This window comes from Manis pentadactyla, chromosome 15 (assembly GCF_030020395.1).
Source record: "Manis pentadactyla isolate mManPen7 chromosome 15, mManPen7.hap1, whole genome shotgun sequence".
NCBI classification, from domain to species: Eukaryota; Metazoa; Chordata; class Mammalia; order Pholidota; family Manidae; genus Manis; species Manis pentadactyla.
In genome coordinates, this window is record NC_080033.1 from 1,907,504 (window position 1) to 1,921,120 (window position 13,617).

General features: G+C 48.9%; 1 protein-coding gene across 3 annotated transcripts in view; it reads right to left on the reverse strand.

Annotated features, from left to right (window-relative positions):
* The window catches only part of BICRA (BRD4 interacting chromatin remodeling complex associated protein), a 73,185-nt gene that overhangs the window by 22,128 nt on the left and 37,440 nt on the right, over positions 1-13,617 (reverse strand). For all 3 annotated transcript variants that reach the window (XM_057492663.1, XM_036885458.2, XM_036885457.2), the window contains exons 2-4: positions 2,377-2,477; positions 372-417; positions 239-281 (exon numbers count right to left, since the gene is read on the reverse strand). In XM_057492663.1, coding sequence (XP_057348646.1) covers positions 239-281; positions 372-412 — 84 coding nt within the window. In that variant the 5' untranslated portion in view covers positions 413-417; positions 2,377-2,477. The remainder of the gene's footprint in view (positions 1-238; positions 282-371; positions 418-2,376; positions 2,478-13,617) is intronic.

The window sequence follows — 13,617 nt, forward strand, 5'->3', positions numbered from 1 at the left end:
TCTGCACGGTACTTTCCACCATCATCTTTATAATCACCGGTTGCTGTGTTTACCAAGGAAATGTATATGGCGTGAGGGCAGGCATTTGTCGTCTCCTTTGCTCGTTGCTGTAACCCTGGGGCCGAGCTCGAGAAGGCACAGAGCAGGCAGATGTGCACTGAGTCGGGGGACAAGACTCTCAGTCCCCCAACCGCACAGCCCCCGCCCCCGGGGATGCCTCCCCTGCCCTCGCACTTACCTTCTCGGATCCATGTAAGAAGTCATTGAGGGCCTGAGGGTCACTGAAAGAGAGAAGGGGAGACACACTGAGGAGGCGAGGGGTGGGGAAGGCGAGGGAGGGCGGGCGGGGCCGCGGCGAGCCTGTTACTCACCAAATCACGTCTAGTAAGCATCTCCCATCCTCATCATCCATCGCCACTGGACAGGGTGGGGCGGGAAGAGGGCAAGGGAGATAGGTTAGACTTTGGCAGCGTGCCAGGACCTTCCCTTCTGGGACCATTTCCTGGGGTCAAGACCCCAGGGGGGATCAGGGTTTCTGTCTGTTTGAGCCCATGGGAAAAGGTGGGGTGGGGGCAACAAGGTGCCCCCGGTCCAGCCAAAACCTCCTGACCAGAGACAGCTGCCTTTTCTCCCCCCCACCCCCAGGCAGCATCTGACTGATGACAACCGAGCCTCAGTGAGCCTTACAGGGGTGCAGGCCCCGTGCTAAGTGTTTTGTACACACTTAACTCATGGGACCCTCACGGCGTCCTGAGATGGGTCCTGCCCCCACTCTGCAGATGAGCAGTGGGGGTGCAGGGACTGTCTCCCGTCCCCCACCTCCCGGCTGGCACATGGCAGAGCCAGTCCTAGAATCCAGGGGGCTGGGCCCCCAAGCCAGGCTCTTCGCTACCACACTGCCCTGCCTCCGTGAGCACGGGGCCAGCTCAGGGCAGGCGTGACAGGGGTCTGTCCTCCACCTGAATGGGTGAAGGCAGGACAGGGGACGTGGACGCAGCTGAAGGGTCTTACAGCCAAGGTTCTGGGTCCCCCTTGGGAGACAAATGCAGTGTGGCTCTCAGGGAAGGGAAGGGAGGGGGACAGAGGGGGCAGGTGAAGAGGACGGGGGCCCGCAGTCCGAGGAACGCGGGGCTAGGCTAAGCCTGTCGGAATGATGAGGATGAGGATGGCTAACGTTTGTTGAGCGTTTACCACACGCTGGGCATGGCCGGTAGTGCTTTACAAACATTAGCTTGTTCGACCCCCAGGGAAGGAAAGGGATGTAACAGGATGTTACAGTGAGGAAACTGAGGGTCCCTGTGCTTGCCCATCCACCCCTACCCCCTGACCTTTCATCCCGCCATATATTCCTGCAAGCTTCATATGCCCATCTCTCCAAAATTCCTTGCAACCATTCACCTTTCCCTTCTTGCAAACACACAAATTGGCCCATCCTTCCACCCGTTCATCTTTCTGTCACCCCACATCCTTCCCTGCCTGTGACGCACACAGGACATGACAAGAAATTATACATGGTCCCTCGGTGGTGTGAATTTGCAGCTCCTAGCTGTGGAGTTTGTAGCCCCCATTTCTGAGTCCCGAATCCGTGAGGTGTGAGGACTGCTGTGTATTCCATCCCCAAGCCACTGCCCCCCCAACAGTCCAGCAGGAGCCCTCGGCTAGTTCCTAACGCCTCCCCAGAGGGCATTTCCTGCCCTCCCCCGCCCCTCCACAGGTGTGCCTCCCGTGACCCTCAGCTGCTCTGTGATAGACAGTCTTGGGCAGGAACCTCAACACTGGTTCAGGGTCTGCTCTGAACAGGGCCTCAGAGAATCTGATGAAGCAAAAGACCCTCTTGCCAGAAATATGCATGTGGGCAAAAAATGTACTTCTTTCACATGTACTTCCCTAAGGTTCATGGGACACAGATGTATGCCCTTCACGGGCCCTGGCTCAGGAGACCAGTCTAGAACAGGGCAGGCAGTGTGGACAGAAACACACATCCCCAGAGCTTCACACACCGGTCACTCTCCCTTCCAAAGCTGGACATGGGGACTGTCCATGTCATCAGGTCTGTGGCCTACAAGCCCCTGCCCTTCCCAAACAGCCCACAGCGGGCAAGGCCCAGCCAGGAGGTAAAAGGGCAATATCTGTAGAGAATCTGGAGAGAAGGGGAAGGGGACAGGAAGATCCTGCCTACAGCTGACGTGAAGGCAGGGGGATGGCCCACATGACCCAGGTTGCCCAGGCTGGAGAGGGAGGGGCTGAAGGATGTCACTAAGCCAGCCTCTGCCAAGAAGGAATATTCCTTCTCGTCCAGGGGCCAAGATGGGCCCAGGGAGGTGGGAAGAGGGACAACTGTGCCTCTGGGAATGGACCGGGAGTCTCGCTGGTTACCTGCGCTACGAACGAATCATGAAGGGAAGGAGGGGGTGTCCACTCCAGGTCTACGCGGGGCCCCCGGCTGGGGAATTGGGGAGTGTCCTTCTGGGGGCCAGCTGTGGAGAGAGAATGAGAGGGAGGCTGTGAGAAAGTCAGTGACAAGGAGAAAGGATTGAGAGAGAGAGAGATGAAGGGTAGAAGAGATGATGTTAAAAGAGAAGTCAGAAAGAGGTCAAATGCAAGTTAAAATATGCACGATCATATGTCCGGTATGTGCACGTAGTGCAGGGTACATGAACGTATGTATATGTACACACTGCACAACAGTACCTCACGCTACATGATGAAACCCATTGGCACTTCAAACTAACTTTGTTACCCAAGGCACTTACATTCTAGAGGCACCGGGAACGCCCAGTGGCGAGTGCTGAGACCCCGGGGTGCTCCTGGGGGCTGTCCAGGGTCAGCTTCCTGCAAGCCTCCGGCCCGTTGTCAACAGCCCACCAACACACAGCTTTGGTTTATTTGAGAGTTGTTTGAAGATACCTTACTTAGTATAAACTGTTGATTCAGTAACAGCAAGCCCAGGCCAACAGCACTGCTAGCTTGTGGCTGAAGGGTGCTCACCCACCAGGTTCCCTCTTTTGGGTGCACCCCAGCCTTCCTGCGCTTAGAATGCTGGCCAGCATCTCAGGCCGACACGGGAGCCATTTGTCACATCGAAACCTTCAATGAGTACAAAACGGCAAAAAGCAGCAGCACCAAGTAGGTCACAAAAAGGACACTTGTTACCGGAGAGGCCAGACTGAGAAGGCAGCGCTGCTCTAACCTCAAACGCACAGGGAACACCGGCTTGGGGCAACTCAGGATTCACATTGCTCTGCATGCAGCGAAAAGGAAAGCACCGTGACTGATTCGCGGCCGATGCCTGTTACTGAGCAGGCAGGTTTGCAGGTATGAAATCCGTGAATATGGGGTCGACTGTGATGGTAATGAGGATGACCGCAGGCCCACTGTGCGCCAGCCCTGGTTTAGGTCCTCTATGTATGTACGCATTTCACCGTCTCTAAATCCCTCCTGGGCAGGTGCTTTTATTAGCCCATTCTGCCGATGAGGAAAGTGAAGCTCAGAACAGTCAGCAATATGCCCCAGATGCCCCAGCTAAGTGAGCAGGCTGGGACATGAGCCCAGGCTCTGACCCACTACACAGACGGTGCTCTCATCGTTAAAATCTGAAGCAAATATTACAAAAATGTCAAGATAAGGTGAAATGGGGTAACGGCCTTTGTTATCATTTTATGAATGCCTGGAATGGTTCAGATTTGAGAGAGTGATAAGGAGAATGGCCTAGAAGAGACTGGAGGAATGGGAGCACGGTGGGGCTTCCTCTCATCCTTGAGAGCCCCAAGCCCTGAAAAGGTCTAGAAAGCACCTGTCACAAGACCCTAGAGCAGAGGCTCCTGGCGGGGCCTGTTCGTGAGTGCTGAGGCTTTGCCAGGGTGGCCGGCTTAGGGCTGGTCCTCCCCGCCTCCCTGCCGCGAGTTCTGGGTGTGGCCCAAGCTCTGTGAACCTGGGAGCAGCAGAATTGGAACCAGGAGGGAGTGTTTCCAGAACAGGCCTCTCTGATGGGCGAACGTCCAGTGGAAGGCTCCAGACTTCTCTGTGAGAATTTTTCGTATTAGTGTGTTTTCATTCTAATGGTAACATTAGAGAAATGAATGGGGTGGGGGAGCTGTCTGGGGAGGGGGAAATGCCCTGCATGGTGATGGGGCATCGGTTACCTGAAGGTTTAAAATTTAACAGCTCAGATTTGTGTGTGTAAATGCATGTAATTTCAACACACAAAAATTTTACCTTAAAAAAACTGTAAAAAATAATCACCATCAAGTGGTAATGGGTGGCGGGGAGAGGTGAACCAGGTGTAGCAGAATGTTACAGAATGTTCACCATGAAAACTGGACAATGGATACCTGGGGGCATATTTTTATATACTACTTACTTTGTATAATTTTATATATAATAAAAAGAAAACAGTATGTCAATGACAGTAGGTCTCCCACTGGGCTGATGCAAAGAGGTCCAGCATGAGGTGACAGTCCTGGGGCTGGTCAGGGGTTCAAATCCCTGCTCCTTCATGCATGGGCTGGTTGACCATGGGCAAGGGACTTCACCTCTCTGGGCCTCAATGTCCTCCTCTGTAAAATGGGCATAATCGTAGTCTCTCTCTCTCTTTCTCTCTCTCATGGTAGTGGAGAGGCTCTTAGAACAAGGCCTGGCCTGTGGTTTGTGCACAGCAAGCTGGTGTCAGTATTACAGGCATCACTGTTACTGTTTTACTAAAAGTTGCCAGTTAAGAAGAGAAGGTCAGGGGAGAAGGTCAGAGGTGCAGAGGCCTCTGGCTTCCACCCTCTGCCCCGTAGTCTCGTCCCCACAGTCTCACAGATTCCCAGGACCTATTCTGGATCTAAAAGGTCAGAAATTGGGAGAGGGGCCAGAGTTGCTGCATTTTTGATAAATGCCCCAGATTCCAGCGCAGCCTGCATCTATGAGTCGCACCCGCAGCCCTCTGAGTGTTCACAGCAGGAATCGAGTGCGTCCTGACTAAGGCAGGGTGGTGTGCGTAAGGGCGGGCTCTGCAGCAGGCCTGCCACTTCCCAGCTGTGTGCCCTACCACAAACCACTGATCCCGCCATGCTTCGGTTTTCCCATCTGGTATATGGGGCCCCACAGGGCTGTTATATAGCAACACCTTTAATCCTCACACGTGGTGAAGTATTTTGTAGGCAGAACACACTGTTGTAATAATTTTAGCAGCCATCGTGAATATTACCTAGTGTGGCAACTCCTGGAGCTTTCTGGCCACGGCCCCATCAGGTTGGACAAAGTCCCCAGGCCCCAGCTTTCCCACCTGGTGCCATTTGCCAAAGGTCATCCTGAGCACATTCAGAAAGGTTTATATATTGTCTGCGTCGACCACGGGTTACACACATGCTCCAACACCTGTTAGTGCCCCTCACTTTTCAAGTGAGAGAAACAAGGCTAAATAGAGCAGCCACGGGGGACTCCAGGCCTCACAAACCCGGTGAAATGTGCTCGGCCAGCCGCCCGTGCAGGGTCGACCTGAAACCCAGGGCTCTCAAGCCAGCAGCCAGAGGGGGCCTTAATAAGCCCACCAACTGTTGACAGCAAGAATCTGAGCACTGTCTGGATATCTGACAAGACTAAGAAATTGTGATTGAGATTCTAGGTATAACAAGGGCATTGTGGTCTCATTTCTCTTTAGCGTCCTTACCTTTTAGAAATACATCCTGAAATGTATCAGGAGGAAACAATAAAACGCCTGTGCCTTAACGCAAAATAATTCAGCTGTGGGTGTTCAGGGGGTGTAGAAACCTGCACTGTCCAAAAGAGTAGCCATTAGCTACGTGTGGATAGGTAGATTTAATTTCAAGCTAACTAAATGAAATTAGGGCAAAGGAATTGAATAGTTATTTCTCCGAAGGAAACTTACAAGCGGCCATAAGCACGTAAAAAAGATGCTCAACATCACTGATCATGAGAGAAAATGCAACTGAGCCACAGACACCACCTCACATGCATTCGGGTGGCTACTACCAAAAACCCAGAAAACACCAAATATTGCCAAGAATGCAGTGAAACCGGAACCTTTGCGCACTGTTGGGGAGAACGTAAAATGGTGCAGCTGCTGTGGAGAACAGTTTGGCGGTTCCTCAAAAAATTTAAAAATAGAAGTACCGTACGATCCAGCAACTCCACTTCTGGGTATATCCACAAAAGAACTGAAAGCAGAGACTCAAAGAGAGATGTGCACACCCACGATTGCTGCAGCATTATTCACAACAGCAAAAAGGTGAAAGCAACCCAGGGGTCCACCAACGCATCAATGGATAAGCAAAATGGGGTGTATACTTAACAGTGGATGATTATTTAGGAAGGGAACTCTGACACAGGCTACAACGTGGACAACCCTTGGGGACAGTACGCAAAGTGAAATGAACCAGGTGCAAACAGCCAAATCCTTCAGGCTTCCACTTCTGATGGACATAGAGACAGAAAGCAGAATGGAGGCTGCCGGGGGCTGGGGGCTGGGGGCTGGGGGAAGGGACGATTAGTGTTTAATGGGGGCAGCTTCAGTTCTGCAAGACAAAGCACTCTGGGGAATGGATGGTGGTGGTGGCTGCACAGCAGGGTGAATATACTTAAGGCCGCTGATCTGTACCCTTAAGAGGGTACATTTTTATGTTAACATGTATTTTACCACCATAAAAGAAAAAAAAGGACAGTTATGAATATCAAAGTTTTAAATAAAAAATATTTACATAAAAAAATGCAGTCACATTACACACTTAGTTCTCAGTCATGCTGGCCACATTTCAAATGCTCGGTAGCCACCTGTGGCTGATGGCTACCTACGGGACAGTGCAGAGAACATTTCCAGTGTGGCAGAGCTGGTCTGTAAGAATGGAAGAAACTGAAAATTGGTGGAGTTGGTTGATGGGGAAGAGGTCCATGTTTTACTAGCCTCTCTACTTTGTGCACATTTGGAATTTTCCATCATGAAAAACTTTTACTTAAAGATATTTGAATACTGAATATCATATGTCTGTCTGATTGTTTATTATCTGTCTCCCCCACCAAGGGCAGGGATTTTTGTCTGTTTTGTTCCCTGTGGGATGCCGAGTGACTGCGCAGTGCACGGCACATAGTAGGAGCTCACTAAATACTTGTAGAGTAATGAATACATTTGCAGAGGAAGTTAAACAAATCCATTCATTTGTTCCAAGAGCAGCCCAGTGCAAAGGGCATTCATTAAGCGCCCACTATGTGTCCGGGGTGTGGGAGAGCTTGACCATGGTTCTTAACCAGAGATACCACTGGACACCCTTCTCCTCAACACATGCATACTCAAAAGTTTTTGAAAAAGTAACCAGGGGTACACAATTTGTGCACAAAGATGCCAAACCAAAATTGTCCACATGGGAGTGGACATACTGTGCTCCATCAGGGCGGAAGTTTTAAGAGCCATCGCATGGTTCTGCCTGAAGACTGGAACAGAGGGAACACGTGTACAGAGAGCCACAGACGGCCCACAAAGGGCGCACGCGTGAGCGAGAAACAAGCCTTTGTTATTGTAAGCCACTGAGACCTGGGCTCCTTTGTTACTGCACATCAACCAGCTGAAACTGACGCATGCACTTTGAAGAGCCCACACTGCCCAGCGCTTCCTTCGGCAATTCAGGCCTTGTGCTAATTAATGCCTTGCCCACGGGTTCCTCCCAGTCCCCGGTGAGGCAGGAAGAATGCTGACTCACATTTCAGAGCTCAGGAAACAGAGTCAGAGGGGTCGGAACACTTGCCCCTAATCATGCTGTGGGGCCACAGTTCTAACCCAGACCCGGTGATTCAGAGGACCTCGTTCTTTACCACCATGCTATAGAAAGCAGGAAAAGCCGGGCCTGAAACCGACAACCAGCTCAAAGGAACGGCCGTGATGCAACAATGACACACTGTCCTTCCAGGAGACCGTGTGAATTCCTCCTGCACTTGTCATGCACCCAGAGTTTTGCATTGTCATCAGGAGTTGTGCGGAAGCCAGGCTGCCTGGCATGATTCGGAATTAAAAGTCTCCACTAAGCTTCGGAAACAGGCTAATTTTAATTTCCCAGTATGAGTTTTAGTAATCCTCGGGTTATTTTCAAGTGATAAAAATGAAAAGTCTACAGAAGTGTATCATTTGCTGACAGGAAACGATAGGAAGAGGAGACGATGCGGCCAGGTGCTTTCCCAAATGCCGTGTCCCCAGCCTCCTCTCGCCGTGCCCACCAGAGCCCGATGCTGCTCAGGGTAACACTCCTCAGTTCCAAGACAGAAACAAAGACTGTTCTGAGTCAGTCCTTCTCAAACCATGGGTCACGCCTTTGAGGGTTGTGAAATCAGATGAGCAGGTTGTGACCAGGAATGTTTAGAAGATGTAATAGCATAGAGTAAACCAGAATGGAACAGAATAGGAAATATTAAAAGGCATCGTAAGTGGTGAGTGTCATCACACGTGGTTAAGTGTCAGCTTGTGAAACTGGTTTCATTATGTGTATTTGTATGTGTACTTATTTCCTACTGTAGGTTGTGGTCAAAATAGCTTTAAAATAGTTAGACTAAGCCTCCTATCCCCTTTATCAGACATTCACTTTCCCAGGCCTCCTTGCAGCCAGTATAGCCATAGTTCTGCAAATGGTAAAAGCCAAAGGACATGGACTTGGGTTCTGCTCAATGAGACTTTCAGGGAAGACTGTGGGAAACTGTGGGAAAGTTTTTCTTATGGAATATAAAGACAGAGCTCCTCTAAGGAAAAAGCCTTCCATTCCCTGCTTCCAGCTTTGAATACAGTTGAGGTGACTGGTGCTGTGGCAGCCCTTCTGCAACCATGAGGCAAAAAACCTAGATAAGCCCACCTGCAGAGAGAAGCTGTTGGAAGGACAGAAAAAGACTGGATTCTTCATAACTCCTCCTGGGCTCTCTGCTTCCAGACTTCTTAATCCTTACAGCTTAAACCATTATTATATTTCCCACTATTTGCAGCCAAACACTACCACAAATGAGCTTGCTCTTCTGCATATCTTTGCAACCCATCGAAAATGGGAGAGGGCTGGTGCAAAGGGGATCTTTAAAGAAGATCACCATGGTTGACTGCAAAAGTAGGTTTTCCTCACTAGTCTCATACTCTTTGCAACTCCTCCTATCAAGACATGGGGTTAATTACCCCACACCTTGAACTTGGGGCTCACCCTTTGACTTGCTTTGGCTAACAGAATGTGGCAGAAGTGATGGTGTGGGTGTTTCTCAGGCTATGCCTCAGAGACCTGGCACACTTGCACTCTTGTCCCAGCTGCCATGGGAAGAAGCCCAGGCTAACCTGTTGGAGGACAAGAGACAAGATGGTGCCCATCATCTTCACTAGCCCAGCTCACAGCCAGCCGAGGCCTACAAGCAGAACCACCTAGCTGACCTACACCTGACCACAGATGCCCAGGCAGGACCAGAAGTACCCAGCTGTGGCCAGTCTAAATTCCAACCACTAGGATCATGGTTTTGTTTTAAGCCACTGTGGCATATCGTGATATCCAAAGATGGCTGTGAAGTCTCTTATCCCCCATGATCTTCCACAGTGGGATCTTGCTACTCCCCTTGAATTGGAGAGTTTGTGACTACTTAACTAGTGCAACAGAAGTGCCACTATGGGACTTTGGAGTCCGGGTTATAAAAGACATTCAGTTTCCACCTTGTCTACCAGGACATTGACCTTGGGAGCCCTAATCCACCTTAACACAAATCTGACTACTCTGAGGCTGCCATGCTATGGGGAAGCCCAATCTAGCCTGTGGAGAAACCATGCGTGGGTTAGGCTGACAGTCTTATCTTCAAGTTATTCCAGCCCAGGTGCCAAGCATGTGTGTGAATGAGCCTTCAGCCCCCAGCCTGTCAGTCTTCCCAGCCAAGACCCCAGACATTGTAGCACAGAGACCACTGTGTCAAATTTCATGTCAAATTCTTGATGCCTAAAACCCGTGAGTATAATGTATCTGTTTCTTTAAGCTGTTACATTTTGGGATAATTTGTTAAATTTATCAATAGTAACCAGAACAGAATCGACATTTGGAGGTTGTTTGTTATGTAGTAGCAGCTAACTGATACAGCCCTCTCTAGCGACTGACCAACCTTGACCTTTACACTCTGAGTCACCCAAGTCTTATTCATTCCACCTCCCAAATCTCTCCATTCTTCCTCCTCCACCTGACCAATATTCCTGCCCAGTACCCTTACCATTTCACCTTTACCTATCCATCCATCCAGCCCAGGCTAACATTCAGCCTGCTCACAACTAGCTGCACCCATTGTCAAAATACTCAAACACTTCCTTACTGATTGGTAAATAAATGCTGTCACAAGCCCCCCGTACCCAACCTGCCCACACAAGACCTTCTGAAACACCCTATAGCCCAGCAAATGAGGGGAATACCTGGTCCAGCAGGGGGCCAGCAGAACCCTCCTTCCAAACCATGGCAGGTATCTGATTGTTGCTCATGTTCTACTACCTGTTACAAATGTTAAGCATTGCTGCTGCATCCATTTATTTACCCATTGGCAAGGGTCACTCAGCACCTGCTCTGGTCCTGCTGGACCCCAACATACAGCAATGTACAAAATGGCTCAAGTCCACCAGTACAAACATAATCAAACCACACACAAAGGACCATACAAAGCCAGCCTCCTACTGGCCAGACTCCCTTTGGCCTCTGCCCCTCCACGCCAACCCCCGACCTCACTGGCCACCCTGCCAAGCTGCCACCACTTCCTGCTTCATCACTGTCTTCATCATCACCTTGATTTTAGACTTTTGGTTTCCAGAACTGTGAGAGAATAAATTTCTGTTATTTTAACCCACCATGTTTGTGGTATTTTTTAGAGCAGTCACAGAAAATGAATACAGCATGTAAATTTAGAAGATATATGCATGCAATCCATAGCGGGTATGTAATATATACACACAAGCCACCATGTACAGTTGCACAGGTTGTTCACTGCACAAAGGAATCCAGTCATGGAGACAAGTATGGCCTTAAATCCAGCCAAGGCCCTGCTCACAGAGAGAGCAGTATAAAACCCAGAGAAGGGCAACATTCACCTGCAGAGAGAACTTTCTTCTAATAACATAAAGGAGACTCTGGGACTGTGCTCTCACAGAAAAGACCTCTTTCAATTCCATGGAAAGGCCCAGCAGCAGCTAGCCCAGCCCTGGATATGTAGCCACTGGCATGCTGTGTCTATTTCAAAGCCAGAAGAAGAAAACAGAAAAATATGTTGATTCCTCGCCCACTCCCATTTCTTTGGGGAAGACAGAGAAAGAGCAATTAAAATCTACACCATCTTTATTTTCGGTGACCTTTAGAATTCTAAAATCACTGAATTAGTTAGTTTTACAACATAAAAGCATGCCCTATAAAACTCAGACTGCTCATAAAGTGAGTGGTGTCTAGCTCCTAAAAGCCTAGTTTATACAGGTTGTTACACATTAGAAATGTTTCCTGCATTTCCCTCCCTTTTCTCCAGGCAATGCTGTTCTAAATGCGGCTATAAAGCTGCAGCCTTGCCAAGAAAATCAGGTATCTCAAAAGGTTTGGGATTTTTTTCTTAACACTGCCTTATAAACAAGGGAAACTCTGGGAAGGAGTGACAGGCAATGGGGTCGGGGGATGGGAACAGCAGGAGTGATTACGTTGACTGGACACAGGGCCTCCCACGGCATCAGGCAAGAGAGAAAGCTTTGAGGTCAGGAAAAAGGGGAGCTAACCCCGGGCAAGAGAAACAAAAGCAAAAATGAACAAGTGGGACTATATCAAGCTGAAAAGCTTCTGTACAGCAAAGGACACCATCAATAGAACAAAAAGGTACCCTACAGTATGGGAGAATATATTCACAAATGACAGATCCGATAAAGGGTTGACATCCAAAATATATAAAGAGCTCATGCACCTTAACAAACAAAAAGCAAATAATCCAATTAAAAAATGGGCAGAAGAGCTGAACAGACACTTCCCCAAAGAAGAAATTGAGATGGCCAACAGACACATGAAAAGATGCTCCACATCGCTTGTCATCAGAGAAATGCAAATTAAAACCACAATGAGATATCACCTCACACCAGTAAGGATGGCCACCAACCAAACGACAGACAACAACAAATGTTGGCGAGGTTGTGGAGAAAGGGGGACCCTCCTACACTGCTGGTGGGAATGTAAATTAGCTCAACTATTGTGGAAAGCAGTATGGAGGTTCCTCAAAACGCTCAAAATAGAAATACCATTTGACCCAGGAATTCCACTTCTAGGAATTTACCCTAAGAATGCAGCACTCCCGTTTGAAAAAGACAGATGCACCCCTATGTTTATCGCAGCACTATTTACAATAGCCAAGAAATGGAAGCAACCTAAGTGTCCATCAGTAGCTGAATGGATAAAGAAGATGTGGTACATATACACAATGGAATATTATTCAGCCATAAGAAGAAAACAAATCCTACCATTTGCAACAACATGGATGGAGCTAGGGGGTATTATGCTCAGTGAAATAAGCCAGGCGGAGAAAGACAAGTACCAAATGATTTCACTCATATGTGGAGTATAAGAACAAAAGAAAACTGAAGGAACAAAACAGCAGCAGAATCACAGAACCCAAGAATGGACTAACAGTTACCAAAGGGAAAGGGACTGGGGAGGATGGTGGGAAGGAAGGGATAAGGGCGGGGACAAAGAAAGGGGGCCTTATGATTAACATGTATAGTGCGTGGGGGGCACGGAGAGGGCTGTGCAACACAGAGAAGACAAATAGTGATTCTACAACATCTTACTACGCTGATGGACAGTGACTGTGAAGGAGTATGTGGGGGCGACTTGGTGAAGGGGGGAGCCTAGTAAACATAATGTCCTTCATGTAACTGTAGATTAATGATACCAAAATAATAAATAAATAAATAAAAAGATATAATTGATAAAAAAAATGAAAAAGGGGAGCTAAGAGAAGCAAAGGGGAAACAAGAGCAAGGACAGCAACCCCCACACGCTGGATCCTAAACTTGAACACGCACCAGAATCCCCTCAGAGCCCGATGGTCTGGAGTGGGGCCTGAGAATCTGCATTTCTACCAAGTTCTCAGGTGATACCAGTACTGCTAGTCTGGACACCACATTCTGAGAATCACTACTCTAGAAGCTTCTGTCTCTCTAATTTTCCTTCTGGGGCTCTTACTCTCATATGGAACATGGGTCACCAATTCCTAGCAAGTGTCCAGGTCCCTGACAAGGTGGCCACACAGCATCCTCCCTGGGGCTCAGGTGGGCTGCAGAAGTTAACCAGGGTCTGTCATTCCCAGCCTAGCTTCCTGTCAACTGAACTTGGATTTGGTTTCATTCAACTCTGTACTCACTCAAGAGTATGAATCATGATGAGCAGAGGTCCATCCCCCTTTGTCAGAAACTTCCTTTCTCAGGCTCTGTTGCAGCTAAGTGTGGACATGGGAAATATTTTTATATTTGGGTAAGAGCCTTACATTGGGGAGATTATTTGCCCCGGATCCTTCTTCCTGCTTGAAAAACTGATGACAATGGCTGGTGCTGCAGCAGCTACTTTGTAGTCCTGAGGGCCAAAGAGCTAGAGAATCAGAGAGACACAGATCCAGTAGCCT